The sequence below is a fragment of the Cyclopterus lumpus genome, chromosome 1 (assembly GCF_009769545.1).
Source record: "Cyclopterus lumpus isolate fCycLum1 chromosome 1, fCycLum1.pri, whole genome shotgun sequence".
NCBI lineage: Eukaryota > Metazoa > Chordata > Actinopteri > Perciformes > Cyclopteridae > Cyclopterus > Cyclopterus lumpus.
In genome coordinates this window covers 10,294,425-10,309,546 of record NC_046966.1, presented here as the reverse complement: position 1 = coordinate 10,309,546, position 15,122 = coordinate 10,294,425, and the positions used below count along the sequence as shown (strand labels likewise).

The following is a 15,122-nucleotide window of genomic DNA, read 5'->3' as shown; positions in this document are numbered from 1 at the left end:
ACCCCAAATATCTCCCGTAGCTGTGCCTACGGTGTATGAATGTGAGTATGAATGTTAGCTACTCCTGATGGGCAGCTAGCACCTTAGCCCCTCCCATCAGTGTATGAATGGTTGTGAATGGGTTACCATTTCAATCTTACCCTGTGTGTCACGGATTTGACGAAGCCTCAGCGTGCCGAGCAACACACTTCCTGTGTTTCTCAAGAGGGCAGAGTCATCCAGTATCTGTGGCAACAGTGACTCATTCAGCCACATTAGAGCATCAGCTCGGCTAAAAATAGAAAAAATAGAGGGTTACATTAAATTGTGTATTTGCCATATGCTACATTGCAGAGTTGTCACAATGCTGGATAAACATTGGCTGATTAACAACTATGCGTGCACACACTAGGTGCATTTCCATCTTCCTATTTTAATGCACATTTTCAATTTGTGCTTCAAAAAACCTGAATGGAAAGGCCAAAAATTCAATCTTAAAATATCGCAAAAAAGTTTGTCTTGGTTGAAATTATGTACAATATCAATAAAAGCAAGACATGACACATGTTTATGCTCTGCTGAAAAGAAAAAAACGTTATGCTCATCACTCCACACGTAACCTTCCGCACATTAAAACTAGAAATATTGATATATATTTAAATATGATAGTTGCATTACATTTTTTTTTCACCATTTCAGGTTTGACTGGCCCTCTTTTAAATGCAATGTTTTCTTCTGCAATGGTATATTGGAAAATTGGCACCACCTACCAACTCCTGTTAATCACATAACGTTAGTGGATGGAAACAAGCATTCAATCGCGTTTTCTTTTTGCCAATTTCCTAAAAATTCTGGTCAAATGTGCCATACATTTGTATGGAAACCTTTCTACTGTAAAGAGATACTCTGCAGTTAAGGACACAGTTTGCTTGAGCTAATCTTTCCCCTTTTGTTCTCTTTTGGGACACAGTTACACACCAAAGAGCTCAGAAATATTGAACTTTGAAGAAGGCAGAAGGTCACCCTTGAAAAATGAGATGTCATTCTCAACGGAACGAAAGGTTAGGGTGTGTGTGTGTATGTACCTGCTGATGTTGTGGTACACAGGTGTGTGTAGTGCTCCTTGCAGCTGGGTGCGTAGTCTCAGGCTGTGTGCATCTTTGGCCGAATCGGAGTAGTTGAGTATCAAAACCACCAACAGGAAAAACATGTAAACCAGGAAATTCTAAAAATGAGATCAAAATATTTAGTTAACAAAGACGATATAGAGCTCTCCAACACGTAAAGATATTAGGACAATCTCCAGAATCATCTCTTTAACCTTGCACGTCTCTCTCTTTCTGACTCACCTTCAGCATGGTGTGCAGCATGCGGACCTTGCGGGCCTGGTGCCGAGCCTGAGACAGAGCGAAGCCCTGTGGAGGACTCACCCTGTGGACCCGTTGGACCACTCTCTCCAGCCGGGGGAACTCCACCAGCACATCCTGATCCTCTGGACGCAGACGTAGCACACACACTGCATAGTAAACGGCCTCGCACAACACCTGTGGGACAGAGGAAGCAACAGCTGTTAGTTTAGGAACAACCTGTTGACTTTGGAGGTTGTTGAATTTACTCTGCCCAAAATTTAAACTAGGAAAATCTCAGTTGAATACAAATCGTTAACATGACAACAGCCAAATAGGAATTTAGTCTTTTGGATGTTTGTACCATATGTATGAAATGTTAGCTTAATAAAGAAAAAGGTTGGTGCATTTTTCATTCATTTTAAGTGTTTCAAGGACACCAAAGCAGCAGGATAATGCATTTGTTAAATCAATAGATTTTGTTTTTACCACAAGGGAGCAGCACAAGCTGTAAAAACACACAATATTATCAACCTAAAAAATTGTTCTGGGAAACGTCTTAGTGTTGCATATGTACTCATCCAGCAGATACAAATCATTGTTATGTTGTGTGACGTGTATGATGTTATGACATGTTGGATATTTATATTTAAAGCTGAGAGGAATTGTAGCGTCTGGTAATACAAAAAAGAACATCATAAGTAAACAAACATCTTTGAGAATACTTAAAAAAAAATGTGTTTACCTTAACCGGCTCCAACAGCAGGCAGGAACACAGGAAACTGCCGAAACAGGAGATGAGCCACATCATGGCTATGCTTTGACTGAACCCATGACCGGCCCAAATCGAAACGCCATTTGCCACAGCGATCCCCGCCCAGCTGCCCCACAGGGCGGCACGTCCACACCAGGGAGGAAACCTCCGGGGACGACACACGTCTGTCACAACTGGAGAGGGAAAGGTCAAAGGTTATTTTTGGGGAGTTTTTCCTGATTCGATGTGAGGTCCTGGGACAGGGATGTCGTATGTGTACAGATTGTAAAGCCCTCTGAGGCAAATTTGTAATTTGTGATATTGGGCTATACAAAATAAACTGAATTGAATTGAATTGAATTGAATTGAAAGGCTCCGTTAGCATATAAACTAAATAGAGTGATCAGGTAATACCATATAAAGAACATTTTTAATTCACAGCATTAACAATTTAGATGTGAGGAATTCCCATTATAATAATCTAGTCTAATAAATATACTTCACCAAAAGGAAATACATTCTTACACATCTTATTTACCCACAAGTCCTTTGCACGAATCAAGTTACTTACAAACAACAAGTACAATGACCACCAGCACCGCGCTCATTACCGCATAAAAGTAGAACAGTCTTACTCATCTTTCATTTTTAAAAGCAATGATCAAAAAATGGGGTGATTCATGTGTCGAGAGCTACAGCAGAACAGCGTTCAGATAATTGTTCTCGGAGGAAAAGCCACATTTGGGGATCTACTACAATGTTGTTTGGTATTTAAGGTTTCATGTAATGCGCCTCGCTGTCCTTTTGTTTGATCAAATAACTTATTTGCCATTTTGTGAGAGCTAAGAGATATCTTGTCAACCAACTCATGTAAATATCATCGACAATACAATTCAACACTTAAAGGTTTAGGTTAAAGATAAAAATAAAATCCCCAGATTTTAAATTCTAGAATAACAAATGTATCTTCTTTTTTTTACAACTTTTGAGAGAGAACCAGAGGTCTGTGTATCATTGGTCATGATAGGGCATGTCAATCATTAGTTGCATTTGATTTGAATGTTTGTCTAATTTTTCAGGTATGCAAACAACAAGAATAAAGCCAACATTGCTTTTAATTCCCTAATCACTTTACTCATTCTTTAACTTTTTCCATCTTTACTATTTACAGGTATCACGAACAATGTGGTACTAAATGACCCTCACCATGTTTTCACTGAACTAGCTCGTCTGCCAGCAACAGTTATCCCCTCCAGTTAGGGTTTTCTTTTTCTTTCTTCTTCTTTCCATTTCAGCCATTTTTATATTATTTCTCCACTGATATAATATTGTAAAATGTGAGTAAATTGTAATTTCTTTAAGAAATAAACAATATGGCAGATTGAAGGTAATCTTTGTGTCTGATTGGTTATTCCAGCTCACATGTGATAATCATGTGAAGATTCAGATTTGCTATTAAATGTTAATGTTGCGCACAAACACTCTCTCACACACACACACACACACACACACACACACACACACACACACACACACACACACACACACACACACACACACACACACACACACACACACACCTGTATTTGAGATGAAAGCAGTTTTTGGAGGGTCTCTTCTCACAGATTCTAGAGGGAGAGGCTCATTCAGCTTCTGGCGGAGAATCACTTCCGTCTTATCTCCTAAAATGCTCAACCTGACACAGATACAATGGAAATTAAATTATTAAATTAATACAAAGAATGAAACTCAAGCAAATCCACAAACATTCCAAAGTTTAAGCAAAATAATTTGCTGTATTTCATAAAGGTACGCTAAATAATGTTCAGAGATCAAACTTACAGGTCAGCCATTTCACTTTCATCTGTCTGAGGAAAGAAGTTTTGTCCATCTGCCAGGATGTGTTTGATCAGATCCTCGTCTGTGAGCAAAAAGCATCAGCTTGTGTTTCAGTACACAGACGATGTAATGATACAACCAAATGCTTCATGTACCCAATAAACCAAGTAAAAAAGTTAACTTGTGCTACTGGTTTAAAAACCGTCCTGCTTCATTTACCCGAAGAGGTGAAATATTTGTTGCGTTGGTCAGTCCCCTCCTCATCGTCAGGGTTAAAGGTCATGTCGACACCTAGGTGCCTGCTCCCCTGACCCCTCTTCAGCCTGGGCAGCCCTGCCCCATGCCCCGCCCCTCCCACCACAGACACATCACTCAACAGCTCTGGCCAATCGCTGTCCTCCATCTCGTCTTCTGCCATGCCCCAACTCTCCCCACTGGAATACAAAGCGAGAGATGTTTGTTAAGTGGTGCGACCTCAGCAAATGATTCACTGAGGCCGAGAGTTTCTTCTCCGTCTCTCCTAAACCTAACAAAACCACAGAGGTTTCGCAGAGGAGAATGATGATACTAGACTAAGTGCTGAAACAATTATGGCTTCAGAATTTATCGCTGTTTCCTCATTTGACATCCAAGAAAGTATACCAACATACAAACCATTTCCATTTTTTATTTTATATACTTTATGCTCTTTATTCTTATATTTTCTCCAAATGCTCATTCCGTCTGACAGCTGGCAATCGCACTTGGCATTTGTCTTCCAATAATTTAAAGTCATGCATTATCTTGATGTACTGTCATGGCAACAAACTATCTCACCTTTTGGTTGATGGAGTGGGCAAATCCACATTGGTTTCTTCTGAGTTGGTCTGAGAGACAGAGAGACAGAGAGGAATGGATGATGAATAGACAGACACATATAGAGAAAGAGACAAACACTCATCACAAGGAAAAAGCACAACTGCATTGTTTCTTAAAAGTCGTGGGATCTATATCACTTTTATATTGATTATACTACAAATAGAAAAACAGGCATGATTGAGCTTTCCATCCCATTCTTTCCCCATGAGACTCTACCTCGCCATTAAAAAAGAGGAAAGAACTTCCAGCCATGGAGTCATCCAGGAAGTCATCAATCTCCACCGACTCCTGATCCACTTGAGGTGGCACCTGCTCCACCGACACACACTAATATTCACACACACAAAGAAAATATTCAGCTTCATATTTGGCCTATGGAAGGTACTAAAAACCTTGATGGAGTATAAGTTTTGAGTGGGTTTTAGTTACCTTGCTGCGGCTCATTCTGAAGAGCGTGAAGACGAACAAGTAGAGCGGGTAGACGATCAGACAGGTCACCACGCCGGCCGCCACTGTCTCTCCATTCAATGAAGAAAGCCTTGACACGGCCCGCGGGCTGCAACACAGGATGGTATTGAAATGTCGGAACAAATCACCAGTAAGGTGGACACCAAACGAGTAGACATTCCTTCTTATACCTGTATCTCTTGTCCACCACAATGCTGTACCACAATGTGTTGGCCATCACAAAGAGCTGCAGTAACACAGCACAGCACGTGGCTCTCTGCAGGCGGGTAAACGGACTGCGGGGGGGCCTCTCCCACAGCGACAGCCAAAGGTGACTCTCACACAGCGCCCTCTGAAGCTCACACCGCAGACGACGGGGCAGCTGTAGAAGCACAGCCTCCTCTGAAGGAAACGGGAAGAAGCACGATGGAGTGAAAGCGGCCTCCTGCATCAGTGGATGCTTATTACAGATGATGTGGTTGGATTTCTCACCTGAGGCCTCCACCTCAATCTCTACCTGTCCGTCAGTTCTCTCATTGTCGACAGAAAGCCACTCCTCAACCAGGAAGTAGGAGCTGCTTCCTGTCTGCAAGTCTTTGACTAAGACGTACTGTAGCAGCCATGCTGGAGACAGACCTGGTGGAGGGTCAAGAAATGATGGTTACAAGACATTTGTTCAGCTGGTTAAAGTCTGTGTGATCACAGGTCTCAGTTGTGTGATTCCGTACCCTTGTTGTCGTGCCAAATTCGTGTTTTCCAGACACTGCCCAGGCTGGTGTCTGTGGCAATATGAAAAATGTCGAGAGCGTTGCGCGTGAAAGCTCCTCTGCTGTCGAGGTGGCGGTGTCCGCTGCGGCTCTCGCGCCCATTCAAACTGATTCCCACATGAGCCGTGGTGCCTGGAGGGACAGAGAGAGGCGCATTGCATCGACTATTTCTACAAATCTGAGCTCTGCAGAGACTCTCATTTTGACCCTGATCATGTTTAATTTGTAGTAATGTAGTTTTTGATATTCAGATAATAATAATAATAATAATAATAATAATAATAATAATAATAATGATCTTCCAGAAGAAAGGAGGGTTGTTAATTCAAAGACTAAACAAAAATGTCAGACCACACATGCGTCTTAAAAGTCTGATTTTTAAAAAAACTCAGTATTAACAGTATTAAGTAACTTCAGAATACATATTATACTGTAAATGCTCATTGAACTATTAAATAACACCTGTGTCCACTTTTTACCATCCTGACAGACAACTCACCTGCCCCGCGGCTCCAGCCAGTCTTGACCTGGACCTCGTACTTGAAGAGTCCGTCTTGGCCACAGAGTGGAACCACACCAGCCCGGCGTAGATCCAACTGGTCCAACTTGTGCAAGAGGGCTGCTGCCACAACATAGCTTAGTAAGCCCAACACACACACCAACAGCACAACCAGGCTTGGTGCACCGGAACGCTCCTAAGGGACAAGAAAAATGGCTTAGTGTGTTTATCTGGTACATGTGCACTAAAAAGTGTTTGTTGTCGTGATACTGACTGGCACTTTAAAGCTGATGGCGTTGGACGGTACAAATAGGCCTGCGGCGAAGGCTGTGAGGTGCCTGGTGCGACAAACTGCTCTGCTGGCATTGGTTTCTGCCAGGGGCACCATGCCATCTGTCCGCCACTGCTTTTCACTCTCACTGAAGTACTGACACAGAGAAGCAAACACCCCGACCTCCAGGCGAACACCCGCAGGATGCGAGTCGGGGCTGCAGGACGTGCTCACGTTGATAAAGTAGTCCAGCGTGGTGTCGTACGTCCTGTGACAGACAGGAAAGAGAAATCTGGTTCTAATCGAAACAAAATCCCAAACAAATGACTTGGTAACCTCAGAGCTTGACCATAGGCCCTCAGTGGCTGCCCCAGTTGCCACTAGCACATTAGCACACATCATGTGACTCAGCAGTGGATTAACAGGAGCTCTTACTCTGGCGACAGGAAGAAGGTGTATTTCCTGTGGTCGAGATCTTGGCCCCTTGTCATACCGAGTGTGATGCGTTTTTTGTCTGTGCAGTTGAACTCATTGGGTCTTTCATGTGAATGAAGGTAGGCTGTGATGTATGGCTCCTCCACATCCTCTTCTCTTTTATTCTTCTGTCTGGCATCTGGAGAAGGAATCAAGAAAAAAACAGAAGAAGAAGAATGAAACTGGGTCATAATTAAAAGTATAAAACTGGATTATCAAACTATTTATTAAACATTAAATCATGTTGAGGAGCTATGTCGTGTCACCAAATGACAAAACCTGGCAGTTATATCATTCACAAAGTGTGGATTGGTAGTATATGATCTCCATATTTGGCCCATATGAGCCTCTTCAAAACTCACACAGCCTCTCACATGCTGCAAGGGGGGCCAAATCAACACAGGCTGGTTCTTTATTGATCCTAGCTTCTTGGACATATTGCATTGAAAGTGAGAATAGTGAAAATGACAAGGCAACACAACATTACTGATGTTACAGCTTATAAATACCTTCCTCACACAGTTTCAACAGAAACTGAACACTGCAAGCTCAACCAATGGGTATGTTTATTGTATTGAATCAATTATGTGGTGAATGTGAGAGCTCACCCGGCAGAGTGGTGAAGTTGAGCTGCACAAACATCCCCGCCTCTCTGTTGGTGTTTCCCGTGCTGACCTTGACGATGATGGAGTCACAGTGGCTGATGTTAACAGCTCCAGCTGTGGGGATTCCTCTGGTACCAGAACCCTCAGCATCTGCTTCTACTCCAATACTTCCATTGTTAATAGCAACAGTGATGGCTAGACTATCGTCCAGCCCGGAGATGGGAATCTGGGTGCCATTTTCAGTGCGAAACTCCATGGATGCCACCTCAGTAGAGACGGTGTAGTTGGCAACGTAGTTGAAGGGGAAGGGGTTTGACTCCACCTGTTAAGGAAAAGAAGGAGGGAGAGATAACCATGAGAGGAGGTGCACAGTGGAGAAAGTTAGATCTGAAGTGAGTGTGTGTGTGTGGGTGTGTTTGTGTACTGATGAGAGCCCGGCAGCTTTCATCATTTTGTATTCGACTGAGTAGTTTCCATCATGCTACCTGAAACAGTAGCTGCATAATGCTGTTTCCGGCTGCAGCCCTGCCAAGACTGTCGTTAAATGCTCGGGGGATGGAGAACCGCTGGCACTCTGGAAATATAAATGAGGAGAGATGAAAACTATGAAAACATACTATTATGATGCATGTCTTTCTTCACTTTCCTGTTTATAAAGTATAACTTCTCATGCATTTAGAGGATCGACGTTACCACCTACAGAAACATAACTTTCATCAGCTCACGAGACACTAAACACACAAGCCCACCTGGACTGTTGTTGTCATGGTAGCAGAGAAGGCTCTGGGGGTCCGCCAGTTTTCCTGTGGCAACAATCTCAGCTCCCCTCAGCACAAGCGGCTCCTCGTTGAGCACACGGGCGTGCATGAGGATCCGCATGAGGACCGAGGACAGGCTGTAAGCCTTGGCCGCCACTCGCAGAGGGTGCGGCTCCAGCGAGGAGGGAGAGGGGTCTAAAGGGGGGCCTCCTTGCTCCTCACCGGAGAAGGTAAAAGAGGACGTGGAGGGATGTGAGTGGGAATCCAAGTAGGCAAGCTGGAGGTAAGACTGGGATGTTGACTGGCCGACCTGATGGATCAGATCACCTGGAGGGAGGGGGTTGATACAAGATCGGGTTAACAGCAAAGAAAGATATGGCGTGGACAAAAAGAAACAATCTTACTCTAGTTTGTTTTCTCCCACAATACTAACTATACATCTTCTAAAAAAGGGAACAGTAAGTAGAGTGGTGGTGTGTTTACCGTGACTAATTAATATGTATCCTATATAACAATTAGCGTAAATAGAGTTACATCAACAGGTCTAAGCAGCTCTATTTTTAGCCGCACAGTATAAAAACCCATTATGTCTACATTTTACGGCAGCTATTGTGTCTTGGTCTCCTTTTATAGACCAAGAATGTGATTTGGATGTAAGCAACTCAAAAAGCACTGAAAAGGCAATGCCCTTCTCTCCGCAATAGACTGGGATGTTTAAAAGAATTGTTGCTAGCTTCTAATTAAGACAACTTTATTACATGTGTCATATACAAAAAGTTCCGTACACAATATGTGATCTCTGCATTTAACCGATCCTGATAATTTAAAGGAGCAGTGCACTTTTGTAAAGCACCCAGGGAGAAGCTTCGGATTCTGGCACAATGACACTTTGGCATGCGAACCGGAAGAGACGGGGGATTGAAACGTGGTTAAAGGACGTCCTGCTCTATCCACTGAGCAACAGCCACTCTAAATGTTACAGTTGACCTTCATTCAGACACAACAACACTGTTTTGAAAAGAGGGAAACGCAGGTGCAGTTACAGAGACATGGGCTCTTACCCATGATGTTCAGGATGTTGTCAGCTATCTCAGTGGGAGTGACGGTGCCCTGCTTGGTGTCCGTTTGCAGGATCTCAAGCATGGACTCCAGCTTGTTCAGGGTGCTGTTCTGACACTCCTCACATATGAACTCTCGACTCACCGCCTGGAAAAAACACAACTCATCATTTGTTTGCTTTCTTGTCTCCTTCTTCTCTTGCTACATTCTTTGCTTTAACAAGTACACTTCTTTCTTGGATCTTTGTTTCTTTTCTTGCCCTCTTTCCTTTCTTTCCCATCTCGCCTCCCTCTCATCCTGCTCACCGTGCACTGAGCCAAAGCGGCGGAGGTCTGCTGGATGTCATTAACAGTGATCAGGTCGAGAGCGGTCAGCGCTCTGGTGATGTTGCTGCGGATTCTGACTCGGTAACCGCGCTCATGTGGGGACACGTGCGCCGACTCCCTGGTCTGCTCATACTGGAAGAAGGTAAATACACGTATAAGAATGCTTCATGTATTATCAACTGATAAATCATTTCTACAGATAGGCGTCTCCTACCTCATTCAGCACTGTAATTAGAGCCAACGATAACTCTCGGACCCTCTGGGAGTCTCCCTGCTCTAACAGCTTTTTGAGCTTGCTGTCTGTCAGCTCAGACAGCCAATGGGGAAGGCTCTGGTAGTCAGGTGGCGCGTCTGGCAGCACAACTTCAATGGACCTGGACAAAAAGCACTGTGATTGAATATACTGATTTGAACTTGTCTATAACTGTGTGGTATTGGGTGTGTTTCATAACAAATTAACTTACAAAAACAGTATACATATTTAAAAAAAAAAGTACAATTAGTCATTTTTACAACAGTTGCTCTTATTGACTATACAAGTTTAGTAATTGATCTAAGAGCAGCTAAACCATATTAAGATTTGTAGTAAAATAAGTGTCTTCCTTAACAGGAAGCTCAGTCGTCAATAACAAAACAAAACCCATGGTGTTGGCGAGGATTCACTTTACCACTTAAAAGTAATACGCAGGCTTAGCGAGTGGTCTCCCTGTTGCTTAACTTAACCAACAGCTGAGTAAAATGTCGTTACTTGTTGAGTGCAGTGATGGCAGCACCCTGGTGGTCCTCCACCGTGATGGATACGGCGACACGATGACGGGCTGAGCTGAAACCTGGGGGCAGGAAGGCCGAGTGCTCCGGGCTGCTGCCTTTGTACACACAGAAGTCCTCGCAGTAGTCGTCTCTGCAACGCGTCACTAATAAAACGTAGAGCAGAGGAGTCTCGGAGACTCCCAGATCACTGTAACCTGGAGGCAAGAGAGTGAGAAAGACAAAGAGAACGAAGACAAGAAAAGACAAAGAATTGGTCAATAAGGGAGGAGTAATTGAGGGATACATCTGCTAATTGGATAGGAGAGATTTAACAAAATCCAAAATGTTTAACAAAGGGAAAGAATGAAAGGTAACAATGTGTGTGAGAGAAGGAGGCCATATCTTCCATCTTCATACCTGAGCAGTTGAAGTGCACCCGGTCCAACAGTGTGCGTATCCTCCAGCCTTCGCCATCTTCCCCGTACTCCATTCCCGCTTCCCCTCCCCCTCTCAGGTGACACTCCCCACCAGCCGGGGGCATGTTGTGGTGCAGAGTGATGGAGGCGGCGCCATCGCCATCCAGACTGCCGTCAGTCACATGGAGGGTAAAGTTGTAGGAGTCTCCGTGGCGAAGGACGCCCTGCCGCAGCACCAGATTCATGCCGTCACTTCCTGTGGTGGTGGAGGAGGAGTCGAGGACCAGAGTCTGGTTCTGCAGCGTCATGGCACTCCAGCGCTGAGAGGCAGAGAGAGAAAGATTTCACTGAAAGCAAACTACATTTAGAGATTATCTAGAAATATAACGGCATGGATACTTTTAATGAGTGGACCGCTTAAAGACTTTCATTGATAGATTATATGTTTTAAACTTGTAATGCTTGCCTTACTTTGTTTGGTTCAAAACTAACAATTAGAGACAGGAGTGACAGGCAATGCCAATTAAATACATACATAATTCATTAGAATAGCTTATTGTTTTTATTGTGTTTTTTCTAGGTAGCAGGTTATGAAAAGGGTAATTAGGTTGACAAGAGAGGCTTTTAATAAGGCACAAGATCGCAACAAATTCTATATAAATATTCTTTATCTACTCACTTTGATGGCTTTCATGCAGGCTTTAAATAGGTTGTTTTACTCGCCTGATGACATATGTGAGAACTACATTTAGATATACGCAAATTCAAAAATAGCCCTTTTTATTAGTAAAACTGAAATGCAGTGTGACCTCGGTTTGAATACATCTAAGTATGTCAGCTAGTGTGCAATCTGAGGCCCAGTGACTCAACAAGTGTTTTCAAGATGTTTCCCTGTGTTAGTAGGGAATAAACATATTGGCTCTGGCTCCGGTTGTACTATGACCTCATTCCCACACCCACTGCCCGCGGGAAAGTCTGAATAAAGAAGAGATGTGGAGCAGGCGGAGGAGGTAGGAAAGGATCTGGAAATGATTTCCCTGTTGCTTCTGTGGTGAAGTGACGTCACCTTGCTGTGACACAAAGAGTTGGATTTGGAGTGTATGTATGTGTGTGTGTGTGTGTGTGTGTGTGTGTGTGTGTGTGTGTGTGTGTGTGTGCCTTTACCCCACGGTGAAAGCCCTGGCAGTTGGTGCAGGTTCCTCTGAGGTAGACGTATGAGTTCTGGCTGACCTCGTAGATAGACTGGGCCTTGCAGGACACACACTCCAGAGACACCGTGGGAATATGGCCACTCTGGACCAGCACCTGTCAAGCACACACATAAATGTGGTCAAATGTTAGCAATTCAGGCAGTGGATCGGATACAGTCACTCCGATCAGAAAGCCGACCTGCGCCATCTAAGGATACACCGATCTCAACCTAAAGCGCGACCTGGGCTTTGGGTATCAGCAGACAGTGAGTATCTATCTGAAACCAGTGTTAAATTAATACGCTGTATGCCTCACTGTGTGGAATCATTCGTTAATGTGTAAGGCTTGACTTTCTTTTTTAACTTGGAAATGGAACAAATAAATACATAGATATACATTTACTGAGTTATTTAGAGTACATTTAGCACTTAATAGCCCCCTAGAATAATAATTGTTCATGCATGTATTAATGTGTGTAGTAGAATGTGTGCACTTACCGTCTGTGTGGTGGACTCTGGTGCAATGCCGTCTTTGCTGATGGTCAGTCTGAAAGTGTACTCAACGCCCGCCTCCAGCTCAGAGCCGGAGATTCCCAGCACCGGATCGCTGGTGCCCAGTCCGAAGTTCAGACTGGAGCAGTGCTCTGCACCCTGCAAGCAGAAATTAGGAGTGTTTTGTTCATGCATATTTATGTTACTAAAAACTGCTGTAACTGAAGGTCTTTTTTAACTTAAATTTCAAGGAACAGCTCGAGACTTTTGGTGAGGCTGCTTTTTGTTTGTGTGATGTCAGATTGTGATGTGACACCAGCAAACTATGCAAAGCCCTATGTTTACTTTGGGATACTCGGAGTTCCTCAGATTCAAAGTTCTTAGTAAAATAAGTAGTAAATAAAGTAAATGAAACAAAGACAATAAACAATCACAAATTCACATTGCTACTGATTTCAATCAACGAATGTCAGAGAAAAGCAAAAACGCATACATTGTGCAAGAGTGAAATATTCCCCCCCCCCTTTTAAACCGACTATCTTTTCTTACGATTGTATTTGCGTCGAAGGTCAGGACAGTGTAGAACATTTGATCAATTGAGTCTTTTCTCCATCGTTCAGTCCTTCTACCAGAGTACAAAACTGTTTCACTCTTTGTAGTCGGACCTAGTGTCCTTCTTCTTCTTACACACATGTCTGTGAGTGTGTGTGTTTTTATGTGTTGTTTGTGTGTGTACTGTAATTGTCCGGGTGGGGAGCGAAGCACCAGCTGCAGAATGCTGAGTTCCTCTCTAAACAGTTACTTAACCCTTTCAATGCCGGTCTGCTCAGATGTACGCACACAAACTCACACACTCCTGCAGGACACACCCATCCCGTCGGGTCTTATATTGTGGTCTCTGCACGAGCAGAAAGTGTTCCCACCCAGCCAAAGAAAAGATGAGTGTGAAAAACACTTCATTAATTTACACACAAGCATACATGCTCAAATCAATTTAAAAAAAGTCCAATAAAATGCCCCAGGACTCAAAAAGAATCAAAATAAGTATTGAGAACATAGAGAGAAAAAGAGAGATTGAGAGAGAGAGAGAATAGTATGTCTCACCACAAGAACACAAGCAGAACAGCAAATAACAGAGTCCTCTTGTACTTGAAGATATTTAAAAACACCACTCATTTCTTCATTATTTACTACTCTGCCAGATTCCTATGGACATGATTTACTGATAAATAATAGCTCTAATTTAATAGGTATAACAAGCTACATCCGCTTGATAGGGATTAATATCAACTACATTTAGATGGATGCTGCCTAAACAACTCCAAGCTTGCAATGTATAGCAACCTGAGTAGCTGCCTGTCCTTTTTGTATTATTTTTGCATTTTTTTGCATTGCCTGCCTTGTTTAGCATCCACGTTTTATCCCGTCACCACATTAAACAGCTCTCCTCCTTGTTAATACGTGGTACAGCAATTAGAAGAATTAGATATCAGCGTGCGGCTCAAATATATGCAACAATCAGTACTTCAATGTCACTGGAAGAACAGCAGTACATAAATAAATGACATTCTTACACAGGTAAAAAAGTATCCAAGCAAAAAAACACGATTGATGAAAAGGTCATGACTATAAAAATGACTACTGGCACGTTTGTTATGATTCTTAGAGAATCAACAATAACATGATCAGCCACAGTACACACAGACTGTAAACCTCTAAGAAGAACACAACAATCCATGTTCCTGCTGAGGGCTTGCATGCTTATTAAAGTACAATATAATATCATGTGAATGGAAAGAGCCGTTGCAGAAAGTGGCAATTGAACCAGACAAAGCTCATCTAACAGTTTTGCTTCCGACCCTTACCTTCGAAGTGCTTTGACACTCCCAGTGGTAGTGGAGTAGTGATTGGCTGTCGGGGTCCATGTTGGGATCGTAGGACTGCACAGCACTGAGCTTTAGGTCCTGAGTCCTCGACCACACCCGGTATGTGCCCCCCTCTATGATGGGCATCAGCCTGACAAGAAAAAAGGAGTTAGAATTAACAGAAAAAAGACAAAATCAACTTGTAAGCCCCAGCTAGTTCTCACGTTATTGGTCTACAGATCAAAAGGTTGAGCTTCTGTAGCTTCAATGTCTTATATACCTATGCAGACAATGCAGCACGCCTCCTGATTAGTTGATCAAACTTCCTGTTGAAAAATGTTCTCTATTTTCTATTTAAATTATTTTGTGCTTGTTTCATGTAGGTAGTGATTTCTTAACGTCATTGGGATGAACTTGATTTCAGTTC

The 15,122-nt window shown here is 43.1% G+C and overlaps 1 protein-coding gene across 1 annotated transcript in view; it reads right to left on the bottom strand.

Moving 5' to 3' along the window:
* Nucleotides 1-15,122, bottom strand: part of pkd1a (polycystic kidney disease 1a) — a 57,595-nt gene that overhangs the window by 6,620 nt on the left and 35,853 nt on the right. The window contains exons 23-49 of the mRNA XM_034530780.1: nt 14,696-14,846; nt 12,837-12,989; nt 12,313-12,453; nt 11,150-11,468; nt 10,731-10,947; nt 10,197-10,356; nt 9,962-10,114; nt 9,659-9,803; nt 8,589-8,924; nt 8,325-8,413; nt 7,843-8,161; nt 7,196-7,373; nt 6,764-7,028; nt 6,490-6,685; nt 5,952-6,122; nt 5,716-5,859; nt 5,415-5,625; nt 5,206-5,332; nt 4,993-5,103; nt 4,735-4,784; nt 4,138-4,352; nt 3,922-4,000; nt 3,660-3,775; nt 2,071-2,273; nt 1,329-1,523; nt 1,065-1,204; nt 141-271 (exon numbers count right to left, since the gene is read on the bottom strand). Coding sequence (XP_034386671.1) covers nt 141-271; nt 1,065-1,204; nt 1,329-1,523; nt 2,071-2,273; nt 3,660-3,775; nt 3,922-4,000; nt 4,138-4,352; nt 4,735-4,784; nt 4,993-5,103; nt 5,206-5,332; nt 5,415-5,625; nt 5,716-5,859; nt 5,952-6,122; nt 6,490-6,685; nt 6,764-7,028; nt 7,196-7,373; nt 7,843-8,161; nt 8,325-8,413; nt 8,589-8,924; nt 9,659-9,803; nt 9,962-10,114; nt 10,197-10,356; nt 10,731-10,947; nt 11,150-11,468; nt 12,313-12,453; nt 12,837-12,989; nt 14,696-14,846 — 4,715 coding nt within the window. The remainder of the gene's footprint in view (nt 1-140; nt 272-1,064; nt 1,205-1,328; nt 1,524-2,070; nt 2,274-3,659; nt 3,776-3,921; nt 4,001-4,137; nt 4,353-4,734; nt 4,785-4,992; nt 5,104-5,205; nt 5,333-5,414; nt 5,626-5,715; nt 5,860-5,951; nt 6,123-6,489; nt 6,686-6,763; nt 7,029-7,195; nt 7,374-7,842; nt 8,162-8,324; nt 8,414-8,588; nt 8,925-9,658; nt 9,804-9,961; nt 10,115-10,196; nt 10,357-10,730; nt 10,948-11,149; nt 11,469-12,312; nt 12,454-12,836; nt 12,990-14,695; nt 14,847-15,122) is intronic.